The 17,620-nt window shown below is 48.0% G+C and overlaps 1 protein-coding gene across 1 annotated transcript; it reads left to right on the forward strand.

Moving 5' to 3' along the window:
* Positions 1-506: 506 nt before the first annotated feature.
* On the forward strand, positions 507-17,108 carry LOC139278066 (acrosin-like). The gene is made up of 5 exons (XM_070896727.1): positions 507-555; positions 4,773-4,986; positions 14,455-14,720; positions 16,375-16,517; positions 16,821-17,108. The coding sequence occupies exons 1-5, from the start codon at positions 507-509 to the stop codon at positions 17,106-17,108; spliced, it is 960 nt and encodes a 319-aa protein (XP_070752828.1).
* The last annotated feature ends 512 nt before the right edge of the window (positions 17,109-17,620 follow it).

The following is a 17,620-nucleotide window of genomic DNA, read 5'->3' on the forward strand; positions in this document are numbered from 1 at the left end:
CACCCAGTGTCAGCAGCAAACACTGGGACTATTGGCTGTGTAGACCGAGAGGGGCAGATTTGCTGCTTAATTACTCAACACTAAGGTAGCAAACTCTGATCAATGACTGAGATCGACATGTTTTAGTCAGAGTTTATTGATCTAGTTCTCAGTGTTACATCTAACTGTATCTCTCTGGGACTGTGTGTATTGATAATACATGATTGTAGCCTTAGAATAGGGAATACTTTATGTTTTAAGAATCAACGTTAACTGAAGGACTTTGAAAGTTTTAGTCAGCAGTTGTTGGAGATTGGAGCTGCATTGGGACAGGAGAAGGGACTTGACTCACTGAACTTTATTGAAGATGAGGTTTTCTTGCACTGAATTGGATTGTGTTGGCAGCTTGGGTTTATATTTTGTTTCACCTGTCCACACAGGGGGAAACCACTCAAACCGAATAACCTCTCAAAATTCTCACAGTGAGCAACGCAACTGGATTGAGTTAATCTGAAAACTAAGGCAAGATGGCAGAACTAAAGATTATGGGGGTGGGGGCGCCAAAGGTTATGGCAGGTCAGGAATGACTATCACTTACAACACACACTCCCAAGACAGGTTAGTTACAGAGTAAAGCACCCTCTACACTGTCCCATCAAACACTCCCAGGGCAGGTACAGCACGGGGTTATTTAGAGTAAAGCTCCCTCTACACTGTCCCATCAAACACTCCCAGGGCAGGTACAGCACGGGGTTATTTAGAGTAAAGCTCCCTCTACACTGTCCCATCAAACACTCCCAGGGCAGGTACAGCACGGGGTTAGATATAGAGTAAAGCTCCTTCTACACAGTCCCATCAAACACTCCCAGGGCAGGTACAGCACGGGTTAGATATAAACCTCAGTCCCACTAGTAAGAGATTTTAATTTCTCACACCAGCTAAACTGAGACTTTTATCGGGGACTGTTCCGATAATGGGGAGAGGAGACCTTTGTCTGGTCAGAAGGAGCTCAGGGGCTGTGAGTTAAAAGACCTGAGAGGATTTATCCCCTCTCACTAGGCCGGATATGAAGCCAAGTCTCAGCAATGAAATTATAATCTCTACGCTCCAGAACACTTAGTCTATTTAAAAAAATATATTTTCCAATCAAAGAAAAATTCTGATTCTTTATCAGGAGCAGGTGCTTCTTAAAGGAGCAACTGAGTTGGGCCTGAGGAGCTGTCACAGGTTGAACTCATTCCCAGAGTCTGCTGCATATGGATGTATACCTGTCAGTGTTTACACCGCTCTTACACTGTGTTGCCATGTTGTTACGGTTAAGGTACTAGAGGGATGAGTGTCAACTGGAGAGATGAGTATCATGAAATCATAGAATCATACAGCACAGAAGGAGGCCATTTGACCCATCGTGTCTTTGAAAGAACCATCCTTTTCATCCCACTCACCTGTTCATTGCCAATTGCCCTTTAAATTTCCCCTTCAAGTGTTTATCCAACTTTTTGAAAGTTACTATTAAATCTGCTTCCACCGCCCTTTCAGGCAGTGCATTCCAGATCACAACAAGTCGCTGTGTAAAAACATTTCTCCTCATCTACCAGCTGGATTTTTTTAACCAATTATCTTAAATCTGTGTCCTCTGGTTACCAATTCTTATGCCAGTTTAAACAATTTTTTACCATCTACTCTATCAAACCCCTCATTATTTTGAACACCTCTATTCAATATCCCCTTAATCTTCTCTGCTCTAAGAAGAACACTTCCAGTTTCTCTAACCTCTCCATATAACTGAAGTCCCTCATCCTCTGCGCCCTCTCCAAGGCCTTGACATCCTTCCTAAAGTGTGGTGCCCAGAATTGGACACAATACTCCAGCTGGGGCCTAATCAATGATTTATAAAGATTTACCATAACTTCCTTGTTTTTGCATTCTCTGCCTCTATTTATAAAGCCAAGGATCCCGTATGCTTTTTTTAACAGCCTTCTCAACTTGTCCTGACATTTTCAAAGATTTGTATATGTGAATCGCCAGGGGGTCTCGCTGTTCTTGCACTCCCTTTAAAATTGTACCATTTAGTTATATTATCTTCTATTTCTTCCTTCCAAAATGTATTACTTCATACTTCTCTTCGTTAAATTTCATTTGCCATGTGTATGCCCATTTCACCATTTCACCAGTCTGTCTATGTTCTCCTCAAGAAGAACATAAGAAATAGGAGCAGGAGTAGGCCCTGCGGCCCCTCGAGTCTGCTCCGCCATTCAATAAGATCATTGACCTCAACTCCACTTTCCAGCCCGATCTCCATATCCCCTTATTACCTTATACACCAAAAATCTATCTATCTCAGCCTTGAATATATTCAGAGACTCAGCATCCACAGCCCTCTGGGGCAGAGAATGCCAAAGATTCACAACACTTTGAGTGAAGAAATTCCTCCTCATCTCTGTCTTAAATGATCTTCCCCTTATCCTGAGACTGTGCCCCCTAGTTCTAGACACTGCAGCCAGGAGAAACAACCTCCCAACACTCTCATCCCAGGACTAAATCTAGTGAACCTCTGTTGTACCACCTCCAAGGCAAGTATATCCTTCCTTAGATAAGGAGACCAAAACTGTGCACAGTACTCCAGGTGTGGTCTCACTAAGGCCCTGTACAATTGTAGCAAGACTTCCTTACTCTGATACTCCAACCCCCTTGCAATAAAGGACAACATGCCATTTGTCTTCCTTATTGCTTGCTGTACCTGCATGCTAGCTTTCTGTGTTTCTTGCACAAGGATACCAAATCTTCCTGAACACCAATATTTAAAAGTTTCTCACCATATAAAAAATATTTTGTTTTTCTATTTCTACCAAAGTGAATAACCTCACATTTCCCGACATTATACTCCATCTGCCACCTTACTGCCCACTCATTTAGTGTATCTATATCCCTTTGCAGACACTTTGTGTTCTCCTCACAGCTTACTGTCCCAACTAGCTTTGTATCATCAGCAAATTTGGATACATGACACTCGGTCCCTTCATCTAGGTCATTAATATAGATTGTAAGTCTATTACTATTCTCCTCACTGTTTACTACATTGCCAAGCTTTGTGTCAGCTGCAAACTTTGAAATAATGTCTTGTATACCCAAGGTGAGATCATTTATATATAGTAAAAAGAGCAGTGGTCCTAATACCATCCCCTGGGGGACACCTCTGTATACTTCCCTCCCATCTGATAAACAACTGTTCATCACTCCTCTCTGCTTTGTATCCATGCTGCTACTGCACCTTTAATCCCAAGGGCTAGCGGTGCTACAGGTATGTGCTTCAATGTGAGTTAGGGTCCTCGAGGCATGGGCTTTGATTGGAGCACAAGTACATAAAAACATACTTGTGCAATACGAGAGCCAATGAATGAGGCAGTGTGACCCATTGATTCCACTGAATGGCTGGGTACTGTACGTTCAGACCCGACATGATCCTCTGCCAGGAACATAAGAATTAGGAGCAGGAGAAGGCCATGCAGCCCTTCGGGTCTGCTCCGCCATTCAATAAGATCTTTGCTGATCTTCGACCTCAACTCCACTTTTCTGCTCGATCCTCATATCCCTTGATTCCACTAAAGTCCAAAAATCTATTGATCTTAGTCTTGAATATACTCAACAACTCAACATCCACAGCCTTTTGGGGTAGAGAATTCCAAAGATTCATGACCCTCTGAGTGAAGAAATTCCTCCTCATCTCAGTCTTAAATGGCTGACCCCTTATCCTGAGACTATGCCCCCAAGTTCTAGGTTCTTCAGCCAGGGGAAACAGCCTCTCAGCATCTACCCTGTTAATCCCCCTCAGAACCTTATGTTTCAAAGAGATCACCTCTCATTCTTCTAAACTCCAGAGTATAGGCCCAATCTACTCAAGATTTGGAGTTAGGGTACTCGAGGGATGGGTTTCAATAGGAGAGTTAGGGTGCTAAAGGGGTGGGCTTTGATATGAGGGGGTATTAGAGGGATGGGCTACAATGAGTTTGGGTACTTGAGGGATGTACTTGTGCAATACGAGAGCCAATGAATGAGGCAGTGTGACCCATTGATTCCACTGAATGGCTGGGTACTGAACGTTCAGACCCGACATGATCCTCTGCCAGGGACACAATGGGTAAAGGATCAACCTATAGGCTCCACATCAGTAACAGCGGAGAGCTGGTCACTCCACTCTGAGACCTGGCCATGTGAGTGTGTCCGAGCATCGGCTGGGGACTAGACTGCACGTAGCTGCAATGCCAATGGTACTGTCTGGGATCACTTGTAAAGGAAAGAACTTGCATTTATATATCGCCTTTCTCCACTTCAGGACATCCCAATGTGCTATGGAGTAGTATAATCACTGCTGTAATGGAAGAAACATAGCAACCAATTTGTGCACAGAAGGGTCCCACAAACAGCAATGTGATAAATCACCAGATCATTGTTTTTTTTGTGATGTTAGTTGAGGGATAAATATTGATCAGGACACTTGGGAGAACTCCCCCGTATTTCTTGGAATAGTCCATCTGAGCGGCTCCTCCGTTAGTGCAGCACCCCTCCCCACCAACACTGCACTGGGACTGTCGGCATGGACTTTGTGCTCAAGTCCCTGGAGTGGGACTTGGAGCCATGACCTTCTGACGGTCCCCACAGCCGGCACCATGAGAGGCTGCTTGATGGAGGGTCCCTGATGGCTGTGGAGAAGAGCAGAGGAGACAGGTGCCACTAGCCTTCCATTAAGGCGACAACTGTTCACTCCAAGATAAGCTTGTCCTTTCCTTTTGTAGAATGCAGCCGCCGACCGGCGGTGAACGAAGAAGAGGAAGACCTGAATTCGGAGACACTGGGGAATCACGAAGCTGATCCGGGCGCCTGGCCCTGGTTGGTCAGTGTACAGATTGCATCAAAGGACGGAACTTATGGTCACACCTGTGGAGGATCCGTGATCGACCATTACTGGGTGCTGACGGCAGCTCACTGCTTCAAGACCAAAGTAGCTAAGTAAGGAGGCAATCTGTGATCCCCCTGATAAATCAGTTACTAATTCCAAATTAACTCAGTGAGTTGTATAACCAGACTGAATAATCCCCAGCAACCAGCCATAGATTCAACCCCAGATCAGCTTCCCGTTTGGAAACAATTTTGGGACCGCTATTGGTTACCATTACCTACCCTGCGAGGAAGCTTAGCTTGTACAGAGAGCCAGGGTGTCCCTGGAGATGGAGCACGCAGTGTCCACCGGTACGCTCGTGGCCTTCCGCGAGAGGTGGGCACCGGAGGGACTGGAGTGCATCATCACGCCCGGCAACCAAATTTTAATTTGATCTCTTAGTGTCTAAAGTTTCATTTGTTCATTTGTCGGTTTTGGTGCCCCTTTAATAAGGGGACATTTGATTTACTGGTTCAACTAAAATAGTTGTAGCCCTGTATAGGGCTGGGACCTATATCTTCCTCTAGGACCCACACCTGTACAGATTGGTACCTGTACCCTCTCCTAGGACCCACACATGTACAGACTGGTACCTGTACCTCCTCTGAGACCCACACCTGTATAGTCTGGTACCTGTACCTTCTCTGAGACTCACACCTGTACAGTCTGGTACCTGTACCTTCTCTGAGACCCATACCTGTACAGTCTGGTACCTGTACCTTCTCTGAGACCCACATCTGTACAGTCCGGTACCTGTACCTTCTCTGAGACCCACACCTGTATAGTCTGGTACCTGTACCTTCTCTGAGACCCACACCTGTACAGTCTGGTACCGGTACCTTCTCTGAGACTCACACCTGTACAGTCTGGTACCTGTACCTTCTCTGAGACCCACACCTGTACAGTCTGGTACCTGTACCTTCTCTGAGACCCACATCTGTACAGTCCGGTACCTGTACCTTCTCTGAGACCCACACCTGTACAGTCTGGTACCTGTACCTTCTCTGAGACCCACACCTGTTCAGTCTGGTACCTGTACCTTCTCTGAGACCCACACCTGTACAGTCCGGTACCTGTACCTTCTCTGAGACCCACACCTGTACAGTCAGGTACCTGTACCTTCTCTGAGACTCACACCTGTACAGTCTGGTACCTGTACCTTCTCTGAGACCCACACCTGTACAGTCTGGTACCTGTACCTTCTCTGAGACCCACACCTGTACAGACTGGTACCTGTACCTCCCCTAGGACCTACACCTGTACAGCGCTGGTACCTGTACCTCCCCATGGAGTCACACCTGTACAGACTGGTACCTGTACCCTCCTCTCCTGTGACCCACACCTGTACAGACTGGTACCTGTACCTCCTCTAGGACCCACACCTGTACAGACTGGTACCTGTACCTCCCCATGGACTCACACCTATACAGAGCAGGTACCTGTACCTCCCCATGGACCCACACCTGTACAGACTGGTACCTGTACCTCCCCATGGACTCACACCTGTGCAGACTGGTACCTATACCTCCCCATGGACTCACACCTGTACAGACTGGTACCTGTACCTCCCCATGGACTCACACCTGTACAGACTGGTACCTGTACCTCCCCATGGACTCACACCTGTATAGACTGGTACCTGTATCCTCATCTGTGACCCACACCTGTATAGACTTATACCTGTACCTGGCCTTTTCCTCCTTTGTTTCTCAGCCAGATTTACGCTTTCCTGGATATTGTGACTTTCCCTGAAGTATGGAGCTTCCACATCCCCCAACTATTCCCCGGGTGCCTCACCCACGAAACCACTCCAGGTATGAGCCGAAGCAGTGAGTGTCGACAAACGGTTCACCCACAGCTGGGAGGGTGTCACTGCCATTAGTTACTGTTCTCACCCAACACCAACACAGGCACACATCCAGCAAGCCCTCCCTCAGTCAGAGGCACTGAGGCTAACATTGGCACCCATTGTTCCACCACACTCAGGTGAGCTCATTTTGCACATGGGGATTGTTGCTTTTGTATCTTCACACTGTTCCCTTGAAAGCTGTACCTTCTGACTGAATCTTAACCGTATAATGTGTACTGCGCAAACTGCCTGGGTGAGCCTCACTCCTTGAACACAACAGGGAGGGAGCGGGTGGGAGACAATTGTTGACTGCAGAGAGTTGGAGGAAACATAACCAGATGTGTTCAGTGCAGAAAGAGGGAGACACAACGCCTAACGCAATGTTTCTTGGTTGGGTGAGGTATTGTGTTCTGTAGTTCTCCTCAATGCCCTGGTGTCATATTTGACCCTGAGATGAGCTTCCAACCACATATTCATGTCATTATGAAGACCGCCTGTTTCCACCTCCATGACATCGCCCGACTCTGCCTCGCCTCAGCTCATTTGCTGCTGAAACCCTCATCCATGCCTTTCTTACCTCTAGACTTGACACTCCTGGCTGGCCTCCCACTCGTAAACTTGAGGTTATCCAAAACTCAGCTGCCCCTGTCCTAACTCACACCAAGTCCTGTTCACCCATCACCCCTGTGCTCACTGACCTACATTGGCTCCCGGTTAAGCAATGCCTCGATTTCAAATTTTTCATCCTTCTTTTCAAATCCCTCCATGGCCGCCCCCTCCCTATCTCTGTAATATCCTCCAGCCCCACAACCCCCCGAGATGTCTGCGCTCCTCTAATTTGCCCTCTTGAGCATCCCTGATTTTAATCCCTCAACCATTGGTGGCCATGCCTTCAGCCGCCAAGGTCCTAAGCTGTGGAATTTCCTCCCTAAACCTCTCAACCTCTCTACCTCTCTCTCCTCCTTCGACCCTCCTCAAAAGCCTATCACTTCAACCAAGCTTTTGGTCATCTGCCCTAATTTCTCCTAGTGTGGCTCCGTGTCAAAATTTATAACGCTCCTGTGAAGCACTTTGGGATGTTTTAGTATGCTAAAGTCGCTATATAAATACAAGTTGTTGTTGTTGATATTCATACCCTCGCCATGTTTGGCAGCTGGTTGTGTTTGTGTTGGATTGTGCGTTAATGCTGGTGCCAACTCAAGGAAAGGGGCCAAGCACATCCAACTCCGCATGGACAGACCTCAAACTGATCTACGGACATGGCACTGTTTTACTTGGCGGTGCCCTATGCCTCCAGAATACGAATAATTTCTTCTGTTACACTGAAGGGTGAATGGCTTTCACTATCAATTCGAAGGATGCATGAGCTGGACTTGCCATCACCATAGCAACAGTAGGGACCGAGAGCCTGCCTAAGCTGTTCTAGGCCAAACTACAGAACTTCTTCATTGAAAGAAGTCCAGAAGCAAATTCAAGCACCTAATAACCTTAAACGCATGACAGACAACAGCCCATCCTATCCCTCATCATTTGAACTTAATCCTTGTAATAAAAAGTGCCTTTCACAACCTCAAGACATTCCAAAGTACTCTACAACCAGTGAAGTACTTTTGAAGTGTAGTTACTGTTGTAATGTAGGGAAACACGGCAGCCAATTTGTGCACAGCAAGCTCCCACAAACAATAATGAGCTAAACGACCAGGGAATCAGTCTTTATTCGTGGTGTTGATTGAGGGATAAATATTGGCCAGGACACCGGGGAGAACTCTGAGCATATTGTGCTGATGACATCAAACTATGAGGTGAAGGGGCCTTGTTCCATTCAAAGGAATCTGGATCAATTAAGTGGATCTAGCAGTTGGGATTCTTCCCACTCAGATCCAGATAAGTCTTCAAGACCCTGCCCTAATGGATAAGGTGGTCCAGGTTAGATAAGCAGTAGGAAGACTACTATTGCTCTGTGCCGGCTCCAGCACTACCCCTCTATACACTTGGGAGGTCCCAAAGCCTTGTCTCCGACAACCTGTTAGACCTGGGACTTCTCCCCACAGGGAGACAATGTGCAACCTGTAAAGTCCTTACTCTACAGCATGAAACCACACGAGGCACATTCCAGGGACAAGGCCACTCTGTGACCTTAACTCTTTATTACAGGACTCCAGAAGTGATGACCCAGCGTGGGACCTCCCTTTATATACCTGTGTGATCAGGTAAGGAGTGTCTCCCACAAGTTTGCCCCCCTGTGGTCAAGGTGTGCATCTAAGTTGAGTGTATACAGTAATACAGTGGTGTTACATTGTAGTTACAAACATGACATCACCTCCCCCCCCACCGCCCCCCCCCAAAGTCTTACTGGGATCATAGGTTTAGTCTTTCAGGTGGTCTACACTCCCTCGTGGAGCGCCACAGTTGGGGCTCTGGTTGTTGGACCCTGATGTGAGTGTCTGTCACCTGTGGTGATTCCGGCCTGTCCGGGCTGACCTCAGGGGCTGTGCATTCTTCTGATTGCTCTTGTTGCATGTTCGCTGGCGGTACTGTGAGCTCCATCTCATGGTCTTCTTCAGGTTCCTCCATGTCCATGCTGAGCCTTTTTTTTTACTTGGTCCATATCTGGTCCATTACGGCATATCTGGCCATTGTTGAGTTTTACCACGATGACCCTATTCCCCTCTTTGTCAATTACAGTATCCTCAAGCCATTTGGGTCCCATGGCGTGATTGAGAATGAATACAGGATAATTTATTTCTATACATCTCCCCCTTGAATTACGGTCATGGTACTCGTTTTGTGACTTGCGCTTGCCCTCAACTATGTCGGTCAGGACTGGGTGGATGAGGGACAACCGAGTTTTGAGTGTCCGTTTCATGAGTAGCTCTGCGGGCGGGACCCCCATGAACGAGTACGGGTGGGATCTATAGGCCAGCAGGAGGCGCAATAGGCGGCATTGTAGGGAGGGTCCTTGAATCCTGAGCATCCCTTTCTTAATGATTTGGACTGCCCGTTCCGCCTAGCCATTGGAGGCCGGCTTGAATGGCGCAGCCCTGACATGGTTGATGCCACTGTCCGACATAAACTCCCGGAATTCATAGCTCGTGAAACACGGGCCATTATCACTAACCAGGATGTCCGGCAAGCCATGGGTTGCAAAGATCGCACATAGGCTTTCCACGGTGGTGGATGACGTGCATGAATTCAGGATGATGCACTCGATCCATTTCGAGTATGCATCTACTACAATGAGGAACATCTTCCTCATGAACGGGCCCGCATAGTAAATGTGAACACGTGACCACGGCTTGGTGGGCCAGGGCCATGGGCTGAGCGGGGCCTCCCTGGGGGCATTACCCAGCTGGGCACAGGTCGTGCACCTGCAAACACAGTGTTCCAGGTCTGAATCAATTCCAGGCCACCAAACGTGTGATCAGGCAGTGGCCTTCATCATCACAATGCCTGGGTGCTCGCTGTGGAGTTCCCCGATGAATGCCTCCCTGCCCTTCTGGGGCATGACTACTCGACTGCCCCATAGTAGGCAGTCGGCTTGGATGGAGAGCTCATCCATCCGTCTGTGGAATGGTCTGACCTCCTCAGGGCATGCTCCGTGTGCGGGCGCCTAATCCCTAGTCAGGACACATTTCTTAATCAAGGATAGGAGGGGATCTCTGTTTGTCCAGATTTTGATCTGGCGGGCTGTGATGGGGGAGCCTGCACTGTCAAAGGCATCGACAGCCATGACCATCTCGGCACTTTGCTCAGCTGCCCCCTCGGTGGTGGCCAATGGGAGCCTGCTGAGCGCGTCAGCGCAGTTTTCAGTGCCGGGCCAGTGCAGGATGGAGTAGTCATAAGCAGCTAGCATGAGAGCCCACCGCTGTATGTGAGCTGATGCGTTGGCATTGACAGCCTTGCTGTCTGACAACAGGGATGTGTGAGTGGCTTGTGGTCTGTCTCTAATTCAAACTTCCTACCGAAGAGGTACTGATGCATTTTTTTTACACCATAGACACATACAAGCGCTTCTTTCTTGACCATCCCATAGTCCTGTTCTGCTTGAGAGAGCGACCTGGAGGCATAAGCCACAGGTTGTAGCTGACCCTCAGCATTACCCTGCTGCAACACGCACCCATCCCCATAGGACGATGCATCACATGTCAGAACCAATTTTTTACAGGGGTCGTACAGGTCAACAACTTATTTGAACAAAGTAGGTTTCGCGCCCGATCAAAAGCCCGTTCCTGACAGTCCCCCCAAAACCAATCACGACCCTTACGCAGGAGCACGTGTAGCGGCTCCAACAACGTGCTCAAGTTCGGCAGAAAGTTCCCGAAATAGTTCAACAGTCCCAGGAATGAACGCAGCTCCAATGTGTTGCAGGGCCTGGGTGCTTGTCGAATCGTCTCTGTTTTGGATTCGGTGGGCCAAATCCCATCTGCAGCAACCCTCCTGTCCAGAAACTCAACCTCAGGAACATACATTTAGACTTTTTGAGTCGCAGGCCTACCCAGTCCAGTCAGCGTAGCACCTCCTCCAGGTTGTGGAGGTGTTCCTCATTTCTCGACCCATGATGAGGATGTTGTCCTGGAATACGATCGTTCCCGGAATGGATTTAAACAGGCTTTCCATGTTATGTTGAAAAATCACGGCCGTTGATCGAATGCCAAACGGGCATCTGTTATACGCAAACAGTCCCTTGTGCGTGGTGATGGTGGTCAGTAGTTTAGATTCGTCGGCCAGTTCCTGGGTCATATAGACTGAAGTGAGGTCCAACTTGGTGAACGGCTTGCCGCCTGCCAGCGTGGTGAAGAGGTCCTCCGCTCTCGGGAGCGGGTACTGGTCTTGTCGGGACACCCGATTGATGGTGGCCTTGTAGTCGCCACAGATCCTGACAGAGCCATCCGCTTTTAGAACGGGAACGATGGGGCTCGCCCAGTCGCTGAATTCAACAGGCGAGATGATGCCTTCTCGCAACAGCCAGTCCAATTCCCTCTCGATTTTTTTCCCACATCACATACGGCACCATTCTGGCTTTGTGGTGCACTGGCCTGGCGCCCGGGGTGATGTGTATCACTATTTTAGTGCCTTTGAAAGTCCCGACTTCCGGTTGGAATAGTGACTCAAATTGTTGTAGGACTTGTGAGCACGAGCTTCGCTCCATCGAGGACATTGCGTCAACATCCCCCCATTTCCAGTTCATCTCGGCTAACCAGCTCCTCCCCAACAGTGCGGGACCATTGCCCGGGACAATCCAGAACGGCGGCCGATTCACAAACCCATTGTGTGTGACAGCCATCATTGCACTGCCTAGCACCGGAATGATTTCCTTGGTGTAAGTCGGTAATTGTGTCTCAATACGTTCTAATTTGGGTCTACTGGCTTTGAGTGGCCATAGCTTCTCAAATTGCTGAATGCCCATGAGTGACTGGCTGGCCCCAGTGTCCAGCTCCATGCGTACTGGGATACCGTTCAACAAAACCCTCATCATCATTGGTGGTGTTTTGGTGTATGAAATGTGAATATTCGCCGCATGGACCCGCTGAACCTCGGCGTCCATCGGTTTGCCTCAAAAGTCATCCTGCCTCACAGAACCCTCTTCTGGCCCATCTGCCTCATATATTAGTCTGGTTGCAGGTTTTCTGCACATTCGAGCTAAATGGCCACTGAGATTGCAGTTTCTGCAGACAAACTGTTGAAATCTGCAAGATCTGGCTGAGTGTTTTCCCCCACACTTCCAACAGGAGTTAAAGTTCCCATTATTGGGGACAATGGGACTATGGCCAGGAATTCAATGCTGATTGTCCCTTTGACTGCTTTTAAGTACCCTATTAATGGGTGTCAATGGCCCCATCCCGGGCCGCATTGTCCATTGTGATGGCGTGAACGCCCATTCAGCCTGTCATTGTCTCTGTTGAGGTCCTGTTCTGGGGTCTATTGCTGCCTGGTAAATGTCGGACTGCCCCTGCCTGCCTGCGGGGCTCTGAGTCTCATTGATGATGTTGACTCCCTGATCCATCGCCGCGTTGGAGGCAGAATTGCGGGCGTAAATCATTTTCGTCTCTTCCTCCCCCACCATGAAAGTTTGAGCTAACAACGCCGCAGCTTCCAAGGTCAAGTCCTTGGTCTCAGTTAACTTGCGATAAATTCCCACATGACTGATGCCCTCGATAAAGAAGTCCCTTAGCATCTCCCCCCTGCAGGCGTCTGTGAACTTACAGAGACTGGCCAAACGCCGGAGGTCCGCTACAAAGTCCGGTATGCTCTGTCCTTCATGACGTCGGTGGGTGTAGAATCTGTCGAGCCGTATGTCTGCTGCTCGCCGGTTTGAGATGCTCCCCGATTAATTTGCTAAGCTCTTCAAAGGTTTTGTCTGACGGCTTTTCGGGTGCCAGTAAGTCCTTCATGAACGCATAAGTCTTTGGTCCGCAGCTGGTCAGGAGATGAGCCCTTTGCTTGTCGGCCGCTGCATCCCCCAGCCATTCTTTCGTAACGAAGCTTTGCTGAAGCCTCTCGACAAAATCGTCCCAGTCTTCCCCAACACAGTATCGTTCCTCTGTGCTACCGGTGGTCATTCTCGTGGGTCGTGAATTCCCGTTTCTCGTCGCCAATGTAAAGTCCTTACTCTACAGCATGAAACCACACGAGGCACATTCCAGGGACAAGGCCACTCTGTGACCTTAACTCCTTATTTCAGGACTCCAGAAGTGATGACCCTGCGTGGGACCTCCCTTTATATACCTGTGTGATCAGGTAAGGAGTGTCTCCCACAAGTTCACCCCCTGTGGTCAAGGTGTGCATCTAAGTTGAGTGTATACAGTAATACAGTTGTGTTATATTGTAGTTACAAACAGGACACAACCAATGTAGTAATTCCAGATGTGTAGATTCTCAGCAGCGGGTTTTCGGGACTCCAGCCAGGAGATCGGCCTCCATGTGTGTTAGCACCTGACTGGCCAAAAAATAAATGGCTACGTTCAGTGGATGGGATAAGGGGATGGCAGATGAAGGGAAGTGTATGGCAATATACAACAGAACAGAGAAAATGTGTGTATTTTGAAGTGATGCCCAGCTCTGTTTGGACTTTAATGGCCTGTAGGTTTGGAATGAGCTGTTATCTCACATGTGAATAAGTCCTAATTCAGAACACTGAGATTGGTTAGCACCAGCAGCTTGAGGGGTGTGCAAATTATGAGGTGTTCAGATTTAACCTTTGCGTATGACCCCTGAAGCCCATAGTTTTTAAAAAGAAAGCTTGGAGACTCCTGTTTTAAGATGTGCTTCAGTAACTACAATAGACCAGTCATGTATTGTCTTGCCAAATGGAAGATAAGCACGGAAGGCTTGCTGGATTGTAGTCTTGTACATCAATCAAACAGGCTCCACTTGTCCCTTTTTTAAATGCAGTTTTCTTCTCATGCCCACCCCTCCCCTGACATCACTGATAGCAATCAGGAGCAGGAACCCTGGCTGATTCTCCCCCCTTCCCCTCCCGCAAACTCAGGAACATTGAGACCCAATTTGTAATGTTCCCAACCCAACTGGGATCAGTTAAGTTAGAGACTGACCCAAACAATGGCATTTCTAGATCTCAGTACCGGTGGGTTATTGAGTGAGGGAGCTGTCCATGTAATCTTCAGTTTGGTAAAACAGCTGCTGGTCATGTCCCTCTAATTTATACGAATCTCCTTATATCCTCCTTAAGCAACGTGGAGAAAATTATGCTGGTGTTTGGATTAGAACAGATCTCGAGGTTTAGTAAAGACACATTTGCCAGACCGGTTGCAGAGGTCATCAAACATGAGAATTACAATCCGGACACAGAGTCTAACGACATTGCCCTCATCAAGGTCACCGACCCCATTGTGTTCACCGACTACGTGCAGCCAGTGTGCCTTCAGTACCAGAGACTCGACATTGCTGAACTGAAGCCCTGTGTCACTGCTGGATGGGGCATGGTGGAGGGGAGAGGTAAGATACCTGCCAGTTTGTGTAGCACTCACTTCCTTGCCAACTGCACAAGGAGAGAACCACGTTTGGTATTGGCTGAGGTCCAAAGAGATGGATGCGGATACAGTAGCGTGTAGGTCACGGTAACTAATGGTAACTTCTCGCAATCCAGAAGTCGTGGAGATCCAATCTCACTATGCCAAATTGGGCAGGCACTAGAATAAGTTAATGTGAAAGCTGTCTTCAAAACTCAGCTGGTTCACCAATGTCCCTCAGGGAGGGAACCTGCCCCACCTACCTGGTCTGGTCAGGCCAACATGTCACTCCAATCTCACACTGTGTGGTTTACTCTTAATGCCCTCTGAATTGGCTTAGCCAGCCCCTCAAGAAGGCCCACCACCAGCTTCTCAGAGATGGTCAACAAGTGTGTCGTCCATATCTCGAGAAAAAAAGAAACTGTTTCTATTCACAATAAATTCATGTGGGAAACAAGAGGCTGAGCCCTGAGGTGAGGCGGCTCCAGTCATGGGCAATTGAGAGGTCTTGTTAGGCTTAAATCATTTTTGGTATAGAGCAGAAACAACTCTTGAATTCCAGAATCATTTTCTCAACTTATTAATACGAATCAGAACTCTGTTTGAAGATGGCATATAATTCCATTTTATTTGGCTTTGGCATCGGGGTGCGGTTGCATAATATCTAAAGTTCCAGTCTGTGAGTTGGAGCCAATCCTGGCCACGCACAGGTTACAGGATGTGGCACTCTCTTGTTTGGAGAGATCAACAAGTATTGAGCTGTCCTGAGGTTCAACGGGTATCTGTAGCAGGATAGGATATTAATACCCAATCACTTTGAGCTGTTCCAACCGAGTTATAACATGGGTTAGATACAGAGTAAAGCTCCCTCTACACTGTCCCATCGAATACTTCCAGGGCAGGTTCAGCATTGATTAGATACAGAGTAAAGCTCCCTCTACACTGCCTCATCATCACTCCTGGGGCAGGTACCATATGGGTTAGATACAGAGTAAAGCTCCCTCTACACTGTCCCATCATACACTTCAAGGGCAGGTATAGCACAGGTTAAATATAGAGTAAATCTCCTTCAACACTGTCCCATCAAACACTCCCAGGGCAGTTAAAGCATAAGTTACAAAGTAAAGCTTCCTTCACACTGTTCAATGATCTGCCTGAACCCTCCGTGTCAGCAGAGTGTCTACTGCACCAGTGTAATATTTGCAGTTTGCACAATATTCTGAAATAATTAAAAAACAGATTAGGAGGCAGGTACTCTTCCATCTCCTTCTCAAAGCAGTTAATTAGCATAGTATTGGGATTGAAGAGGGAACCTTTGTTCACTGATGGATAAAGCGGTTGTCTAAAGCCCAATAAAGTTGTGAGAGAGTTTCACTGTACAAGCAGCAACACCCCCTCGAGGTGGGCCGGATGTTGGTAAAGCATTGGCTGGTTTGATTTTAATCTGAGAGGGGATTATTTATCTTAAAGTGTAGACAATCATCAGACCAAATGAACATTCATCGGGAAACCACAACCACTAGTGCATGAGTGAGGCATGAAGGTTGCTGGGCAAGATCCCAGTGTCGAACTTCTCATTTCAATCCCCACAAAATCAATATACCATAACCGAGCTTACAAGTTGGTTTTATTTGCCTTAGGTAAACGATCGGATATTTTACAGGAGCAAGAGATTAGTATCATCCCGACAGCTATCTGTAACCAAGGCGACTGGTATAATGGCTCGTTGTCTGATCAAGTCTTGTGTGCTGGATTTAAATGGGCGGGACCGGACAGGTGTCAGGTATGTACTTAACGCAAAGAATCGAAACTTGTGAGTGTTGAGGGGAACTGGGTGGGACGGTGGAGTTGCGCACAGGCCTTAGACCCCTACATGGGCTCAAATCAAGCCCAAATAGAGAGGATAGCCCACACTCTCTAATGGGGTACTGGACGATGGGATGGGGACTGGCCTTACATTTCTGGGACCTGGGTTCAAATCCATCCCAGAGAAGATAAGTCTCTCTTCTTTTCTGATGGGAAAGCTGGGTGGGGTGTGTGGGTCAGACACTGGCCTTACAATCACTCTCTTCCTGTTTTATTGCAGACAGATAGTGGCGGCCCGCTGGTCTGTAAAGTGCTTGGAGGGGGGAAATTCTATCAACTGGGAATCACCAACTGGGGCTTGGGCTGTGGCCACAAGAACCACCCTGGCATCTACACATCTGTCCGGAAATACATCGACTGGATCGAGTGGAAGACATCGAAGTTGGGCCAAAAGCAAATGGCACCCGATGGTGGTCGCATATCATCGGCATCAGACAAGGACAGCGCCGTCCATTCACAAGTTTCTGGCTTTCTCACGGCAGTCGGGCTGGTGTCTCTCTTTATCTAAAGACACCCGTCTGATCTGCACCCACAGGTCTACAAAGATGTCTTTCGTTGTCTGCTTTCCTTGATGATAGCCTCTATGTCAATAACGTTTTAAATCAATGAAACTGTGCAATTTATTTGTTCAGGTCTCATGTTATTTGCTCAAACTGATGGATCATGAGGCAAGGACAAGAGAAGGCCAATTGGCGTGTGTAACTCTCTCCACTTGATTCATTTACTGCCTTTGATACTGTCTACTTAGGTGGCACAGTAAGTAGAATCACAGGATGATACAGCACAGAATGAGGCCATTCTGCCCATTGTGCCTGTGCCAAGGCAAACATGGGGGGAGGGGAAGACATGGAGCTCCAACCACATGTCAACGAGAGACCCTCAATCACCAAGCAGTGCTACTCATACCAGTGCGGAGGGAAGTTTGGCAGTGAAATTTGTGCTTGCATTGCGCCAAGATATGGAGGAGGGAGTGGGGGATGGGTTGGATTGACGGCAGAAATTCTCCCGCTCACAAATCCC

Source organism: Pristiophorus japonicus, chromosome 13, assembly GCF_044704955.1.
Source record: "Pristiophorus japonicus isolate sPriJap1 chromosome 13, sPriJap1.hap1, whole genome shotgun sequence".
Classification (NCBI taxonomy): Eukaryota; Metazoa; Chordata; class Chondrichthyes; family Pristiophoridae; genus Pristiophorus; species Pristiophorus japonicus.

Bases quoted from the DNA above. Each gene is read 5' to 3' on its own strand.
- LOC139278066 (XM_070896727.1), top strand. From the start codon at position 507: ATGGCAGAACTAAAGATTATGGGGGTGGGGGCGCCAAAGGTTATGGCA. The intron at 4,987-14,454 runs GTAAGGAGGCAA...ATCCTCCTTAAG, and splicing joins TTCAAGACCAAAGTAGCTAA to CAACGTGGAGAAAATTATGC. The intron at 16,518-16,820 runs GTATGTACTTAA...GTTTTATTGCAG, and splicing joins CGGGACCGGACAGGTGTCAG to ACAGATAGTGGCGGCCCGCT.